Consider the following 19,338-nt stretch of genomic DNA (forward strand, 5'->3'; position numbering starts at 1 on the left):
ATTTGAAATAATAGTAAAAAAAACAAAAACAAAAAAAAAACATGGTCAATTTTTCTTACATAGTTTTTAATGCTTTTTAATTGATCTTAAAAAGTTTTCACGAGTTTACAAAAACATTTTTATGTTTTCCTTCTTTTTTATTTGGAGAGTATTCAATTATAGAACTTGTGTAGTTTAACAACTGCTGCTGCAATTTAATTAACCGTTTTTACGTAAGTAAGGCGCCAACATTTACTGAATAGAACACTGTTTAACATTTCACAAAAATTCTGCTTACATAGGAGAGGGGCAGTTGAGGGGCGAGGTGGTGGTGGCGGCAGCTAATAAAACTGCAGAAGCACCGATTAAAGTGTACAAGATCTATATACCCTCCTCCCCTAAAAATTCCTCCGCAATATGATGTCATTTCACTATAAGAAAACACTACTGAAGGCAGTGAAATGGCGTAAAATAGTCCCAAGGTCCAGGGGTTCATACCATGCAAACGATAAATTTGCGACGGTTTTGATTATCAGATTCGTTGTCAGCGAGTTCGAATACCCTTAAAAAAAAAAACAAAAAAAAATAAAGTAGAGTGTTCTGTTGTAGTGTAAGGTAAATTTACCTGGAACTTTTGTACAAAGTTTTTTTTTTTTTGTTTAAATTTTATTTAATTCAATATTTTAGGATTTTACTTTACTGATTATATTTGAAATAGACCCAGAAAACTAATATTTATCTTTCAAGGAATTTTTACAATGAATTTATTTAACTTCAAAATTTAGCTGAATTTCTCAAGTTCTGAATGTTGCCGTGAAACATTTTTCATTATAACTTTTTTTTTTTCACGTGTACAAATATTTTTTTTGTTTTGGAAATTAGGTATTTGTACAGTTTAATCAAGATATTAAAAAATGAAAATATCGAAAAAATGTTATATTGTACGCATCCGTTTTGAACTGAAGTTCTCTGAAAAAAAAAAAAAAATTCACTTGATCAAATACACTTATGTTAGGCTGTGTAAAGTGTTAGCTTGGGCCAAAATCGCCGGCGCTTTTACACTATTAGGACGAAATTTTGTAGTCGATAAACGGAGTTTTCAAAAAAAAAAACAAAACAACAAAAAAACAAAAAACAAAACAACAAAAAAAAAACAATGGTTTCAACTGATTTTTGTTGTTGTCAATTCTAATAAGTTACAATGGTAGCTTCCAAATTATGCAGTCGAAATTACCTGAATATTACTGAATTATTAAAAAAACACAACTTTAATCGTGTTAGCAGGTGAAATATTGCGGCCATGTTGTTTAAATCGAAACAGAAGATTACCTCCCTTTTGAACTCTCCTGTGTCTTACGATCGTTTTCATCAATTAAAAAAAAATTTCTTTAATAAATAATGGTGCTAATACAGAGAGTGATCCGCGCTATTTTTGAAATCGTATTTCCACGTTTAATTAAAGTTTAGTACTAGTGCAGAGAGTGATCCGGACGTAAATAATAACGTTATTATTTAAAAAGCCATTCTTAACATGGGGAGGGGGTTTGTACCTATTCTATACTTCAACCTTACAATTGAATAAAAAACATATCATAAAAACTTTAAACTTAGAAATACGATTTTAAAAAATAGCGCGGATCGGATCACTCTCTGCACTAGCACCTAGTTTTATGATATGTATTTTTAAATTCAATTGTAAGGTTAAAGTACAGAATAGGTACAAAACACCCTCCCCTCCCCAGGTTAAGAATGGCTTTTAAAATAATAACGTTATTATTTCAGCACGGATCACTCTCTGCATGAGTGCATGAGTACCTAAATTTTCTCTTATCGATTTTCGTAATTGTTGGATATAATCATCTTAAAAATACGAGGAATACTTAGATACCATTTTTTTTTCATGTGAAATACAGTATTACGATTTCCAAACCTTCGTCCTAATAGTGTAGAAGCGTCAAATCGCCTGTTCCTTCTTTCATCGGATTATTTTGATTATTGATACTTATCGAAGATATTCTGACACAAAACCCATCTAAGAACTGCCAGATACATAAAGTATATTTGTGTGAAATTTCATAAAAAATCGGCCCAGCTGTTTTGGAGTCCACAGGGACCTCTCTCTTTCTCTCTCACACACACTTCGTTTTATAATAGTAGAGAAGAGATATAAACAGAAAATAAAAAAACTAATCATTTTGCACAGCCAGTCCGTTCGTTACAACTCGCTAATCTCGAAAGCTGTTGATAATGAAAGTAGTGGAGTGTCAGTGATCCGTGCTGAAATAACGTTATTATTTAAAAAGTCATTCTTAACATGCGGAGGAGGGGAGGGTGTTTTGTCTGTACTTTAACCTTACAATTGAATAAAAAAAACATATCATAAAACTTTAATTAAACGTGGAAATACGATTAAAAAAAACAGCGTTGATCACTCTCTGCACCCTATCACCATAGTTCCGGCTAATCAACACTTTATTTGGTACTCCTGCAGTATTTTACCCACCGATTTCACGATCTTAGCCGAGCGTTGACGAACGCTTTCGGCGTTAACGCCGACGAAAGCCGAGAATTCGGAGCTACGCCGACGGTGCAAGAACGCTAAAAGTATGTGAATAGCAACAACATTACAAGGAAAAGATATTACACACACACACACAACAAAATGGATAAAATTAATACAGAAAAATTTGGATAAAATAAATCACAAACACTTACCGTAAGTTTTTTTAAAGTAAAATAAATTTATTTTGTTGAATATTTTTTTTTTTTTTTTGGTTCATTTTGTTTTCCGATAGCTTTTTTTTTTGGGGGGGGGGGTAAGCAACAGTAATAAACACTTCAATGTTTTTTTTTTTGTGTGTTTTTAACAAAACGTTATTAAACAGTAACAACAATGTTTGTTTTTTTTTTTTTTCAGTAATGTTTGTAGGGGGGGGGGGACACAACAATTACTGTTTATCTTTAGTTCCGACTGGAAGATTTTCTACTGACTGTAGAGGCAAAGTAGGGAGCAAAGGGTTTTCAGAGGATGTGGAAAGAAGAAGCTCCTTCCCAAACCGGGTAGCCTTCCGCGATTTGATTTATTATGGAGACAAAAGGGTTGTGTCCAAATTTTTGTCTCCACATAAATTCGCATAAATATGTTTCCAACAGCTCCCGGTTTTTTGTTTTTTTTTTATCGCTAAATTAAATAGCTGAAATGAAAGGCTGTGTATTTTTACTTTGAACAATAAAATAACTGAAACGCTATGTGTGTAATTTCAATGAAAATTATTCGTCTGCTGCGCGTTCGTTTGAAGCGCCCTGATTGGCTGATAGAGTATCGTACCGCTCGCCATGTTCCGGCGTTTTCCGACGGATGTCGATCAACGCTCGGCTAAGATCGTGAAATCGGTGGGTAAAATACTGCAGGAGTACCCTTTATTTGTTTGTTTATAACTATAGGGTGCTAGTGCACTTACTGACCCGCGCTATTTTTTAAATCGTATTTCCAAGTTTAATTAAAGTTTTATTATGTTTTTCTTTAATTCAGTTGTAAGGTTAAAGTACAAAATAGGTACAAAAACACCTTTCCCTCCCCATGTTAAGAATGATTTTTTAAATAATAACGTTATTCCAGCACGGATCAATAAGTGCACTCATACCAACTATAGACGACGTTAAATAAAAGCGACAAAAATTCAGAAAATTAATATAATTTGCTAGAATTTACATAAAGATAAATTAAACTAAAAAAAAAAAATAATAAAAAAAAATTGCAAAAATTTAGAAATAAATTATTACCTTTTAAAACTTGTAAGAGTAAATCTATCCCTTCTTGATAGCAGATTAAAGCGTCGCTATATTGTTTAGCTTCTTCGAGTGAAATGGCGCGTTTTAATACGTTAATAGCAGACACTTCGATGCCAGCAGTAACACCTTCCATTGTTTAGTTTAGTGAAAAAAGACTAATTACCATTAGATTAGAAAGACAATGAAAAATAAGACAATGTAAACATTTCCTGGAATAACAAAAACTTTTCCCAAAAACAAAACAAAGGGAAGTCACTCTAAGTGACTGTTCACCGGTGTCAGAGAAAAAGAAAATAAAGAAAAAAGACTTCTTTATTTTTTATACTGGCAATTTTCTTGGCACTTTTTTTTTCTAATAATCGGAGCAAAATATCTATTTCTGTCTGATCCATGGGTTATATCCATTGATCAGAATCATATTCCCAGGCATTGCCCCCTTATTTAAGAGAGGGATTACTTTATCGCCGGATGCCGGAATGCTGACCGATCCGATGGCCCCAAATACTTACCCTTTATGTCCAAGTGGCAGTATGCTTTGTTTGGGAGCGAACAAGGGCGTAACAATAAATAAATAAATAAATAGCAAACTCAAAACTCGTCCAGAGAAATCTCACCCCTACGGCAACGCAAAACTTTCTTCTTTTTTCTTTGTTTTTGTTGAGGGGTGAGTAGACACGTAATAATGTTTTGCCATTTCGTTGGCTAAAATGTTGAATCAAATCGCGATGTTTAATTGTAAATATTATCTTTTGTGGTAGAATTGCAATTGAGTCAAATTCGAGCTGAAAACCCTTTTGTAAGAAATCAGATGCTTCCAATTTTTGTGCAATTTTAACTTTATATATATATATATATATATATATATATATATATATATATATATATATATATATATATATATATATATATATATATATATATATATATATATATATAAGAAAAGAAAATTTAAGCAATTTGCATATAAGGAAAAGAAACCCAGAAATTTTATTATCCGACAAGGAATACTAAATTAAAAATAAAGAAATCCTTCATTCGCGGAGTTTCAAAAAATGCTTTCTTCTCATCAGAGGAAAGATAATAGCACAATATAATGATGAAATGCTATTTTAAGTATGAAATAAAATTGCAAAATATGACCACTAACATATTTGCATGAAAAGGTTTTGAAATTACATAGCAAATGGGAGTATCTATAGCAACAAAAAGGTCAGGATATCAAATAAGTAGAGGAAATCAATGGATATCCGTAGATTGAAATTCATATTTGGTAATGTCCAAATGCAAATCCAAGAGGGTAACTCCGATGAGGTAAACTGAAATCCAAGATAGAGAAGACCTCCCCCCCCAAAAAAAAAATTGAAGAACAGTTAATATACAGGAAGGATATATTCTAATAAAGATATATTCATTTCAAAATACATTTTCGAACATAATTTTATTTTCTTCAATAATGCTCTTAGGCATTCAGTTTATACTGGCAAAAAAAACAAACAAAAAAAACAAAAAAACCAACAACAACCAGAACAATCTTTCAAAATTCCTTTAATTTAAAAGGAATTTTGTAAAGAGCCGTGATAAAATTTAAATTTTATTTTCTTATATTTAAGCCCTTCTCCATTTTTTGATAATTAAGCTTTTTCATCTGGTTTGGATTGTTTACATACATATTTAAACATATTTACATCTTATTTTAAGTTTATTCTCGTACTAAACTTTTAATAATAATATTATATATATATATATATATATATATATATATATATATATATATATATATATATATAAATATAATAATTTTATTACTAGCAGGACCCGTATACCGGCGTTGCCCAGTGAAAGTATGCCTCCCTCTCTCACCTATATAAAAAAAAACAACAAGAACAAGAGCAACAACAACAACAGCAACAACAACAACAACAACAACAACAATAACAAAACTACGATTGTTAGTGGGAACCACTGCCGACCCAGTAAAATATCAGGCACTGGCGTCCGTAGCCAAAATGTATGCACCGTGCCGAAGTAACAAAGTTAGTATCTATAAACCCATTCTTAACATGGGGGTTAATTATGTGTTGTGATTATGCTGTGCTTTCATCTAAGGTTTCAAATAAAATAGAGTAGTGTGGCCTATTAGATAGCAGTAGTTACTGTCCGCTTGTAATGTATAATGAAAATAAAACGATGAACTAAAAATTAATTATGCATTTATTCCGTAGGGAACACTGTGTCACAAGAAAAAACAAACAAACAAACAAACAAACAAACAAACAACAACAACAACAACAACAACAACAACAACAACCAAAAAACACCGCGGCGGACCGGAACAATGATTCCCGTAGCCTTTAAATTTTTCGTTTTAACTTTGTCGCAATTTTTTCCGGCGATTATAATTGAGTACAGGCTTAATTTTCCAATTAAAAAAATAATAGTAGGGGATCAATTTTCTAATAAATGGAATACACTTTTTACCACGTCAGTTGTTAATGCTGCCCCTAGCCTTTAAATATTTCCATTTTCTGTTGGTAAGATGTATACAAATTTTTCCAAGGTATTTTGGTAATGTGAAAGCTAAGTGTGTAATCTATGATTAGCATCGTTTGCGAAAAATTGAAAGGGAAAAATCTAAATGCTAGTGACAACATTAACAACGGGAGTGGCCAAAAAGTGTGTGTTCACTATAGTAGAACGTTATAATTCTAAATTTAAGCTTGTAGGCGCTGATTATCATTAAGTGAAAAATAAAAAAGTAAATGGTTGGGGCTGAATTGTTCAGGTCTTTCAATTCATTTTTTTTTTTGTTTAAATTATTTTGCAATTATAGTTATGTTCTAAAAGAGTAAAGGTATCGAATATCTGACCCTAATTCGGTTGCCATACTCTACTATATATTTGAAGCCAAGTCTTTCAGAAAAAAGCCAAAAAATGCCAAATTGATAACTATGGCCAGATTTTCACAAACAAAAAAGCCAAACTGAAAAAAACCCAAAGAGTGTGCGTGTAAATATTTATGTATTTTACACATCATTATTGTTATTTTTTGTGTGCTTGCGTAGATTGGTGATGTTTTAAATCGACGCATTTCATATATATTTATATATTGAAGAGTTTAGCTTCCAAATAATCGCGTTTTTTTGAATTACAATTTGTTCTGAAAAACAAACAAACAGAATTTCGTTAAAAGAAATTGTTGGCAAAAAATAAGGGTTATATTTCATTCAATAAACTTCTGTATTTTATTTTTCGGCATAATAATAAAAAAAACCCGCAAATATTTTGGAGCTAACCTCTTCAATTTAGTCCAGAGTTAACACTTTCAATATAGCCATATTCTTTCTCTCCCTCCCTCTCTGTCTGTCTCTGTCTCTCTCTCTCTCTCTCTCTCTATCTATCTATCTATCTATATATATATATATATATATATATATATATATATATATATATATATATATAGCGCAACATTGAACATTACCTTATATAGCATTAATAAAGTTAATGTTCAAGGTTAAAAATGATAAATTGTTTTTTTTACACTGCCTTTCACATTCACCTTAATTTGACGACATTTATAAGTTTTTGTATAATCTGTAAACGAATAACACATGCAAAATTGTTGCTGAGAAATAGTCTTGCCATATGCCAAACAATGTGCGCACGTGCGTTGTTTGGCTGGCCGTCGGAAAGCATAACATCATTACATAAAAACAATTTGTCGACCACAATTTTACATGCGATATTCATTATCATAATAATGAAAGCCTAAAAATATCGAGAAACATATAACTGTCTTCAAATCGCATGGAAAAGATAAAATAATTAACAAATAAACTTCCGTATTTTTTAATTTTTTTATTTTTTAGGAGAAATCTTAATATAAAAGACGCAACTATTTGGGAGCTAAACTCTTCAATATATAAAAATATATGAAACATCACCAATCTACACGTAGTGTTTAATGGTAAAAAACTCGATCCCAAGAGCTGTGTAATTTTTTTGTAGTTTTGACGAAGACGTTGACGACGATGTCGACAACGATAACGATGACGACGACGAAGGAGATGCTTATAGTGGATAGCGTATTTTAAACTTTGTAAAAGAAAGCAAGTAAATGAGTTATTTAACGTCCGTTTAATGATTTTCTCTTTCTTGTATTTCTTGATCTTACATGACTGTAATAATCTACGTATTAAAAAAACTTGACGCTGGGTGAAATATGTCTCTTAGTGACGCCATATTTTAATGTTAGTGAACGTTCATTTATAAAGCAAAGAACTGGATTCCAGAATATGAGAATTTTCAGAGCTCAGCCAATTAGAATGAACGGACTTTGACGAGGAGGCCTTTATTATTTATGGATCGGAAATTGGAAAGATTATGTTATTGTCGGTGTAATCACAGAATCTATGGAACGTGTAGAATTCGTTCTGGTGACAATTGATAGCAGTGGTAGGATTAAATATTTAGAGAGAAAAATAGAGACTCCTCCCTCTAAAGATCTTGCATTTGTGACGGTGTTGCTTGTAGGATGCAATGTAGCATGTTATTATCAAGACTGAATGTGTCTAAAATTGTGTTCGAAAGCCACATACGATAGTGGCTATTAGGTTAAATGCATTGAATTTGTATGTGGCATCTGTTGTTGCAGACATACACTTTAATTAAAAAAAATTGAAATGCTCATAACTTTTTTTTATTATTAATAATGAAGTGTAATTAATGCAGTGTATCAACATAAGAGATATGTTAAATATGTGTAAGTTTAGTTGTAATCCCCCTCCGAATGTTCTGGAGAAATTAAAACGAAAACTAAATTGTCCCAAATTTTTGGCCGCTAGTATATATATAAAGATTTGACTCTATACTCTATAAAAAAGATTTGACTCATATACGGCATAATCACGTTGACACACTAGTTCCCGTTAGATCACTGAAGTTAAGTAACATTGAGCCTGGTTAGTACTAGAATGGGTGACCATCTGGGAATTTAAGGTGCTGGGCTTTCCGCTTATCTCAGCATTGTTTCCAGTCCTCCTGGACTTTTCCTTGTCACTGGACTCAATCATTGCTGATCACGGAGAGGTGTGGTTTGAGAATTGCGCAACCATTGCGTCACAATTTCACGCACAGCTACCCTTACATGGGGTATCCATTGTCTTTTTAGAGTAAACGGAGCCTTCTATGACTCTTAAACGATTTACACTAGCTTTGAGTTCATGGATTATTTTATTTTTATGTCCAAGGAAGATAGGTCGTCTCGTCATTATATCAGGAACCCTAACTAATTATCTGACGCAACTGGAATTTCTAATGTTCTAGTTTCTATGTTAAAGGCATTAAAAACAGTTTTAATTTCTAAATAATGGATTTCAAATACTCACCTGGCGTAATTAGTTTTTCTTGACAGCTTAAATTATCAACTAGTAACCCTAACTCTAACTCTAACATCTTTAATTTTAACAAGTGCAAGAAAATATTAAAAATAGCTGCCATTCATGAAAACAATAACAAAGTTAGAATTTGAACAATTTAAAATACCAATTCGAATTTCATTTCAAGAAACGTTAAAAGATATAAATGATTAATTTTTTATGCGTGAAAACCATACGAAAGAGGGATACATTTCACTGGTCTCAATAGTATGATCGAACCAGACACGCACTTGTCGTTTCCTGTTTTTTTTTCTGCTTATTTTTGATTAATTTATTTTATTTACAGAAGAATCACCGCTTACCAAGGCGCAGAGGCCACTCGAGGATAAGAATTAACGAATAAATCACTGTGGTAAACGGTAATGATGGAAATTGTGTAGGAATTGATTATTTACAAGACGGCTCAACAAGAACTTGTTTACATTGAACTTAAAACAACCATATTATAGTCAGCTGGGAGCAAACCCATTTTATTATGTTCCACAGACGGGCATCTCTAAGAAAGAAGCTTTATTGTGGAATTTTTGTTTAGTTTTAGGTACAGATAGAGAGCACGGGAAATTGCTGGCAATGGGTGTAGCTAGACGAATGTTTTCAAAAAATGTTCTACAGTGGATGGTGTAGATTGAAGCTCAGTCGAGCACCTATCATAGAAATAATGATAGAGTAAAGATAGTCTCACTACGTCTTTTCTCTAAGAAAGAAGTAGCAATGAGAAGAGGACACCCTCCATCAGGTTTTGAAGCCAGTTTTGAAGCCAGTGTCAATGTAGGAAAGAGTACTTTTATCAGTTCCTTCCCAGATGTAGGAACAGTAATCTATTTTTGATTCTGTTATATGTAGAGGATTGCGTTGGAGGTGAAATATCTTCAGTTCTATTATGTACGTTATGTTTCTGAATTTTTTAGATGAGAATTTATAATTTGGATTATTAAGACTACTGTTCTTATTCTAAATGCTATTCACACAACATTTCAGCGGATATAACCTCCGACCTTCTTCAAGTGTAGCTTGTCGAGCCGTTGAACACGAAAATCTGCACGGAATTTCGAACGGACCCGTTTATTTAATCTACGAGGGTAGCATTCTCTCATTCCAGTAGTAGAATTAAGTATTTTGCAATAGTATTCTATGTATCGTCTGCACTGAGGACTTAAACATCCAGTTCCAGAAGATACAGTAACACATGTTTGATTCACATGAGCTTATTGGACTAATCAGCCGTAAATTGAAAAAATTATCCCCTTATTTGGCGCTAATAGTTAATATAGTATAATATGGATTTAAACATAATCGAAAAAAAAAAGGATTTGATTTGTTTATGATAAAAATCTTTTTCGGATTCTATACGATTTAATAATATACTAATTTATACAGGGAAGATCACATTCAAATTTCCCGTTCAATTTTTTAGGCTTATATATTATAAAGTCAATATCTGATGACTACATGTCATAAGGAATGATGAAGAAAAAGGAAAAGCTGCTCTAATCTTGAAGAAGGTGTTATATCACCGAAAATTGATTATAAACGAAAAAATGTTTATTTTTCTTTTAATCCAGCATTGTAGTGGCATTCTAAAATTACAGATTTTATCCAAATTTAAACAATATAAATTGGATAAAATTTAATTAACAACTGATAATCTCCTATCACAATCTATATACTATTCTGCTGATCCCTTCCTTAGTTAGTCCGTACGTAACGCTTTGAAGAAAGCCAAATACAATTTTCGAAGATCAAAATGCTTAAAAAAAGATAATAAAGCCCAAATTGCGAAATTTAACTGTAAAAAAGCCAAACTGGCAACCCTGAACAAAGGTATAAGAGTGACTTCCCTTTGATTTATCTTCGTTTTGTAATATCACTATAATAATATATGATCATTTTGTAATTGGTGTGAGAAAGGAACACGAACTGTAACGAAAGTTTTTCATTCATTATTGTTGAATATTCGTGATTATTTGGTTGTTTTGTTTTATGTCATAACAACACTTTTCCGAGTTATTTATTGCTGAATATAGTAATTTTGTAAAAAATGGTTTTATGCTTTAAGTTCTTTATATTTTCAGATATTTATTCATGGTGTTTGGTTTGGTTGTTTCGTTTTCCTTCTGTTGACTCACTGGTTGACAACAAATTTGTTGTCTGCGTTTTGTTAGCTGATTTAGAACGAATCTGATACGATGGATCCTAAAATAAATCAAGTCAAGTTTATGACTACATGTTGTTTTTATATTCTTGTCCATATGTACTCATATGTGTTGAACATTTTAGATATTTGTGAGTAAAATGCCATGTTTTGACTAGAAATGATTATTTTAATGACAAGAAGCATTCAGATTTGATAATTCTGGGTGATTATGTCGAAAAGGAATCAGTTTGAAGTAATAAAACCTTGAAATTACTCAAAAATTGGTGCTCAGCGTACACGAAGAAATGGTTTATGCTTGAGGAATTGGCTTCTTGCAAAGAAAGGAACGTCATCAACCTTCCTCTAGTGGATAGAGACAGACTACTCTTTCCACTGCTGCACATTAAACTCGGCTTAATCAAGCAGTTTACCAAGCTCCGAACAAGGATGATGACTTTTTCACTTACAGGCTTTCCAGGATTGACCATGGAGAAGTTGCAAGCTGGCATCTTTGACGGTCCTCAGATCTTGCAGTTCATCAGAGATACAGAGTTCGAAAACTCAATGGACGAAGTGGAAAAGGTTGAAATGAAATATTTCCAAGATTTGAACTTGTTATAGAACTTCTGTGTGCAATATGTGCTTCAATACTTGATTTGACTTATTCACTTTCCTCATTTACACACTGTTCATCAGGGAGAGCAAACATATTTCTCCATTGGGGCGTCGCATTTTCATAGATGTGTTGTGATTACAGAACTTACGCTAAGCATCTAACAGAAAACACGTATATCGATACGAGATATGAAAATAATTTGATTCTAGTTCACCAATAAACAAAGTTTTATTTGAAATATGTAACTTTCTAAATATAAAGATATATGTGACAACAAAAAGACAAAAAACTGTTTTATCTAGCATTGAATTTTATTCCGTTTTTATTTATTCCTTCATTTCTTGTCTCCTTGTAATTCTCTATTTTTTTTTATCTCTCTGTCTGTCTCTCTTCCTGTCCGTCTCTTTCTCGCTTTCGAATGATACATAAAATAGACGAAATTTTTAACTATCGAAGTTAAAAAAAAATTATGAAAGACTCCTCGTCTTTCGCCCTCACTATCTATTTGTATGCCTACTTGTCTCTCTATGTATTTAAAAAAATTAAATTAATATATATATATATATATATATATATATATGCATATATATATATATATGAAGTTGGTATGTGTATATATTTATATATTATTATTATGGTTCAATCTTGTGTAATATTTATTATGTCCCCCAGAAATTACATTTAGCAACATACGATACGAGCTATGAAAATAATCTGATTCTAGTTCACTGATAAATTTGAAATGTGCCACTTTCGAAATCCGAAGATTATTACATAGAATCACAAAAAGACAAAAAATTGTTTTATAAATAAAATGTGTTTATTAAAGAACTGTACTAGTGCGTATAATATTTTATTGTTGGACCTTTTGAATTAAATAGTTATTTTAGTCGTTCTTGCAACAAAATGATTAAACCACGATTAGCCTCCAGCGACACCGCTGCCCAGATTTCAGTAATGCCTCCAATTAATCAAGATTTTACGGATAGTGTTTTATAAATTTCTTTACGATTCATCATATTGTTCTTACTACATTATCATTTGCAAGCTCACCAAGAACATATATATTTCTGTTTCTGAATTTTTTAGATGAAGATTAATTATTCGGAATTATTATTTAGAATTTTCCAACTACTATTCTCATTTTGAGTGTAATTTTCACAACGTTTAGATCGATGTAACATCCGACCCTGTCCAGGTGTATCTTTCCGAATTCGGGAATCTCTCTGTCAAACTCGAGAATCTTCACGAAATTTCGAACAGAACCCTTTATTTAATTAACATGAAGATTCCTGAGTTCCACAGAAAGATTTCCGAGTTCGACAGAAAGATTTCCAAGTTGGACAAGATACACTCGAAGAAGATCGCAGGTTACATCAACCTAAACGTGATAAAAATAACACCCAAGATGAGAACAGTAGTCCAAAGAATCCAAACAATAAGAATGTATAGCTTCCTTTTTTTTGTAAATTTCGTTGTGTTGGGTGGAGCAAGACGAATTCATTGTGCTTAATTTTATCCTTAATGTAAAAGAATTACAGAAATCATCGAGAATATCCTGATAGACAAGAAAATTAACTGATCTTTTAAAAATATGGATTTTGCAAAAATAAAAGAAATGACATCTATCGCTTCTCTCCACCCACAAATATATTTTTGCCGTCATCGTTCCCGGATTTTTCCTCAACGGATAGCGCCACCAACTTTCGGAAATCTCTGCTTTAGACGAACCGAGATTTTTACCATTTATTTTAGTACACGTTGCATGACGAAAAACAATGAGAAAGTTCCATCGTTTTAATGGCCGATCAAGGTGAGTACATTCCTATTAATTGCTTCACATACAATGCGGGTCTCTAAGTGCACTAAACAATTTGAGAGCTGATTTTTTTGTGCGCTTGGACGTGTGTGCGATAGTGAGAGATATACAGAAAGCAAGAGGATGAGGGAGAAAGAAAGAGAGAGAGAGAGTACAAGAGCGAGTAGGAATAATATTGGATTGCACACAGATATGCACTCACAGAAGTAGAGTCAAATGAAACTCGTGAGAAAGAGAAAGGAACAAAATATCTACGTTTCTTGTCTGTTGTTATGTATCTATGTTTGCCACTTTCCTTCCCTTTCTCTCTTCATCTACCTCTTTCTATATCTCTCTCTATATATATTTCTCCATTTGTCATTCTCTCTGTCTCTCTTTCTTTTTTCTTTCTGTGGCTCTCTCATTCACACAATTTTCTCACATTGCCTGTCTATGTTTTTATAAGTGTATCTGCCAGACACTTCCCCTTCCTTTTCTCTTTCTTCTTTTCTTTTTTCTTTCGCTCTTTCACTCTTTCGCAAATATTTTGTTTGTCTTTAGATCTCCCTGTGAATATGTTAGTCACGTTTTCTTTTATCTTTCTTTCGTTTTTTCTTTCTTTCTTCCTTCTTTTCTTTCTTTCTTTCTTTCCCAAATTTTTCTCATTCTGTCTGTGTCTCTGTTTCTCGCTGTGCCTACCAGGCGCTTCTCGTTTTCTTTCTGTCTTTCTTTTGCGCTTTTTTCTTGTTCGCTCTATCTCTGTCTCTCTTTATGCTTGTACTTCTCTCTTTTTATGTCTCTACGTGGATGCCTCTTCACGTCTCTCTCTCTCTCTATTTCTCTCTCTCTCTCTCTTTCTCTCGCTATTTCAACTAATACACGGACATCTAACGTGTTGGATACAAGAAATGCTTAAGTATCAACGAAATAAAAAAAATGTAAAGAAAAGATGTAATTACTTATAGCGAACTCTTTCTATCGGTTTGTTTTGCTGTCTCTCTATATATTTAAAAAAATTAATGATATATATATGTGTGTGTGTTAGGTATGTGTATATGCTTAAATAATATTGTTACGTTTCAACCTTGTGTCATACATGAACGTTCATAATTTTACCTTATTTGTTGCGTGCTCATGTATGCCCATTTTCTGTAATTCAGCAAGATTGAGGGAACGCCGCTTGTAAATAAGTTCTTTCGCAGCAATGAAAAGGATTAAATCAAGACAAAACTTTTGGAAGACAGAGAAGATTTATTTGTCTTGATCTTCGTTCCAAATCACTGACAGTCCCCTCCTGACTACCATAGGCACCCTGTCCAACAACCATCCCCATCTGCTAACGAACTGATTTCCCTCAAAACTAAAACACTACATCACAAAATCTATCTTTTCCATTACTTCATCCTTGCTGGATCACGTATGTTTGTTTATACTAAGGTTAGCTTGAATTCTATCTATCAAATTGGCATCAAATTAACATTTTTGTTTGTGCTAGTTATGAAAACAAACATTCCTTTCTATTAAAACATTTTATCATAAATACTTTTATATGTAAAGATTAATAAGGATCACAATACTAATGGTCAACCAGCAAATCTTTCAGCATTGCCGGTCCAATATCTACCAGTGCTATTAGACATCAATTAATAAATATTCCCATATTTAAGTCACATTTGAGTATGTTAATGTTTTATACTATATATCAATTCAATATCAAATTTGCCTAATTTAATTTGGATCCACATTCATTAGACACTAACTAGTCAAGATTTCCTAAATTTCAATCTGTTCTTTATACCTCTTCATATTCACCTAAATTTGGGTCATTTTCTAGAATGGAAATTATATAATGAACTTTGCTCAAAATTTGAATAAGAATTTTTGACCTTAGAAGTTTTATGTTGTTTTTAATGATTTTAAAGGACATAGAAGTTGCGCAAAACTGTTCTCTTCTAAAAAAAGGTTTTACCTGCTCAGGAGTGTATTTGGATGTGTCTCACTAATGAGGATACGTATCAGATAAAGAAAAGATAGAAGTTTTCGCTTCTACTCAATCACGCTTGTATTAATATATACTTAGGTATATACTAAGTTGAAAAAAAATATTATTTACTATAATAATAATACCTACAGACACTAGTGTTTCATCCTTTCGGGAATCATCAGTGCAGGATGTCACAATTAACGCCAGTCTAGAGACTCGAACCCTGGCAACAGAAGTCATGTCTGACTTCATTAGCAAGGACCCGAACTATTCGACTACCGTCAACCGCGAGAAATACAATTGAAATTAAACAGTTATTCTTATTAAATGTTTTTAATGCAAGTCAGAGTGATCTAATCATTATATGACGATCTGCGCATATGAGCTAAGTTGACCGACTTTATTATAACTGAAGGTGCTCAACGATAAGAAACAAGTTTCTTAAAGGGACTGACATTATTGTTTACTATAATAATTATTAAATACCTACAGACACTAGTGTTTCACCATTTCGGGAATCATCAGTGCATGGTGCTTTCATATATATATATATATATATATATATATATATATATATATATATATATATATATATATATATATGTGTGTGTGTGTGTGTGTGTGTGTGTGCGTTTGAGGTGTCTTCATTAAGTTTCCAGGCTTTTTTGTACAGTTATTTAACATTGTCGTAGACTCTTGAAAATTCAGTATATTATTGCTGTACATATTGTGAGATAACTGACCAATTTCTATGATTTCAGATTCAAATGAATAGCTATAGCAAGAATTAAAATACACCATACGAAAACCTGATGTTCACAGCTAGCGAATTTCAAAAATGGAATCTGGGCGTGAGGACATATTAGAAGAACGATATGCAATAAAATTCTGTTATAAACTTGAAAAATGCTACAGAAACGTATGGAATGCTTCAGGCTGATTTTGAACCATCTTGCGTGAATTGAGCATCAGGTTTTGAGTGGCATAAGGGGTTCAAGGAAGGCAGGGAATCTGTGAGGGATGATGAGAGGTGTGGGAAGAGTAAGAAAGAACAACAGAGTTGATTGGCCAAATAAAAAATCATGGATAAGGACCGTCGTATGTCTATAGAGACAATAAGTGCATAGTTTGATGTAAGTGAATGAACTGTATACACAGTTATTTGCGATAGAGTTACTCATTTTCAAAAGAACCAATTATTAAAAAAGTTTGGTTCTAAGGAGATGCCTTGTTGTGCAAAACTTTAATAACATTCGGGGCAAAACAATTGCACGCAAATTGTTAATATAAGATTAATATTTTGAGAATGAGTAATTGTATCAATGCATGTTTTTTTGAACTGTGGTACTTCAGGAAATATTTATAGTTCTAGTATTGCATTATTAACTATCTAACTCTAAACCCATTGTATTACTTATTTATATAATACTATCCTGGGTGCCCGGCGTTGCCTGGGTGTTTGGAGGTGTGCATTGAGCAAAAAAAAAAAAATGGTAGTATTACAGACAGGCTCGAACTTATACCGCGAAAGAGGAAAAGAACATGAAAAAAAAGTGACGTCTTTGCTGTTGCGCACATCGCCAAACCTATATGTTTAAATTAAGGCTAGTCAATCAAAAAGAGGGGATGACTTTCGAAAATATCGGCGAAAAAAGCGACCCCCTCCCTGTAGGAAAATGCCCAGTTAAGGGTGAGGAAATTAATGTTTGTAGTCAATTTTTAAATATTTTTCATCTGAAGGGTCGAGCTTCAAAACGATACCACTCTCGTGAAAATCCATCCCCTCTGTCGAATGTTTTAGGCAAACATACATACATACATACATACATACATACATTTAAACAGACAGGTGAGATTTATGTTATAGAAGATTACTACTATAAGTACTTAAATGATATATAAACACACACACACATATATATATATATCTGTATATATATATATATCTGTGTATATATATATACACACAAACATACACACACACACATATATATATATATATATGGTTTATATTATATTTTTGCTAAATATAACAACAAAGCATATAGAAATAAACAACAATTTTGCTATATTCCAAAGTGCAAGGTTTTATTCATCTTACCAATCATTTTTTTCAATATAACAAACTTAACTGCATTATTATAGATCTGTTTTGTTCATGCGAATCAATCAATATTTGTATGTCAACATTGAATATTTCCTTCCATAGATTATCACAAAAAACAGAAAGTTCTTAAAGAGAAAATGCATAACGATGTAATATGGAAAATCCATGAAGAAGCAGAGAAAACTTACATTGCTTAAATTCTGTGGGCAACCATCTTTGTTTTTATTTTCAAGTTTAGTTAATTTTAAAGCATTCAAAACCAAGCATCTATCCTTTCACTACCAACTCTCCCATCCTCACTTGGCGTCATATGAATGATACTTGTCTAAAAAAAGCACCGTGCTTCAACAAGCTTCTGGGACTGGGATTCATTCCTGACCTGAATTGAAAGACATCAAATCTGTTTTCAAGGTCGCTGGAAAAATGGTTGTGTCACCCTACCACTCCAGGAGGCATATTGCTCTCAACGCAATCTTTTACCTGTACAATATCTAAATACGTCCTAAAATGGAGTACTATTGCCACATCTGGGGAGGAGCTGCTTAGAGCACTTTATTCTGTTTTGACAGTTCAAAACCGGCTTCAAAACCTAGTAGATGATACCATCTTCTCTATCCTGAAACATCTTTCCCACAGAAAAACATTGCAAGCCTGTCTCTGCTCTATCGTTATTTTCATGGCAAGTGCTTCATTTTATAACTTTCTTACCAAACTTTTACAAAAAGCACTCCTCTAACTACAGCTACTATCAACAATTCCCCCACTTCATATCTGTGCCTAAATTTAAACGCAAATGCCGCGAACAAAGCTTCTTTCGTAGAACTGTTCGCGTATAGAACTCTATTTCGCTGACATGCTTTCCATAGTCATTTTCAAATCTAATTTAAACAAGTTCTTGTTATATCATCTCCTTAAATAATCAAATTCTACCTAATTTCGATCATTAGCGATCACTAGGCTGTTGTCTCAGTAGCCACCGTCCACTCATTAACCCTTATACTTGAGTGGCCTTCGGGCCTTGATAATGGTGAACCCCTTGTAAAAAAACTCAACAAAAGATATATTCTAAGCCCAACACTCTTCCTGATACCAATAATGGTCTTCCAAATGATTTGCTGATGTTATTCATTGGCATCCTTGTAGATTACACATTTGTCTATGGTAGCAATTCCAAGAGCATTTTTGATTAAGATCTTGCAGGTTACCTTTTCTTCTGGTAGAGAGTACGTGGTACAATGGACACTTACTTTCAATTAACGAACAATTACTTTCATCACGAACGTTCAGATTCTATTTTTGCTTCAGTCAGAATGAATAGCGAAACTTCTTGTTTTGATGAACTGCTAGGACTTACTTTCACTTCAGATCTAAAACAGAAAACTAACATTCAATTTATTGCTAAAGTTTCTGCCAAAAATAGTTGACCATTCTATCCCTCCAGAATGTGTTCGAGTTACGATGCCATCCTCTACCGTTATAAGAGTTATACACGC

At 32.6% G+C, this 19,338-nt stretch overlaps 1 protein-coding gene across 6 annotated transcripts in view; it reads right to left on the reverse strand.

Moving 5' to 3' along the window:
• Positions 1–4,016, reverse strand: part of LOC145279605 (MIT domain-containing protein 1-like) — a 155,667-nt gene extending 151,651 nt beyond the window's left edge. For 2 of the 6 annotated variants that reach the window (XM_080130778.1, XM_080130779.1), the window contains exon 1: positions 3,763–4,015. In XM_080130778.1, coding sequence (XP_079986904.1) covers positions 3,763–3,904 — 142 coding nt within the window. In that variant the 5' untranslated portion in view covers positions 3,905–4,015. Of the gene's footprint in view, positions 1–3,762 lie in introns of all 6 variants that reach the window. The other 4 variants (XM_080130782.1, XM_080130781.1, XM_080130780.1 and 1 more) reach the window with 3 other exon arrangements.
• Between the last annotated feature and the right edge of the window lie 15,322 nt (positions 4,017–19,338).

Source organism: Euprymna scolopes, chromosome 7 (genome assembly GCF_053919585.1).
Source record: "Euprymna scolopes isolate OS-2025 chromosome 7, ASM5391958v1, whole genome shotgun sequence".
NCBI lineage: Eukaryota > Metazoa > Mollusca > Cephalopoda > Sepiida > Sepiolidae > Euprymna > Euprymna scolopes.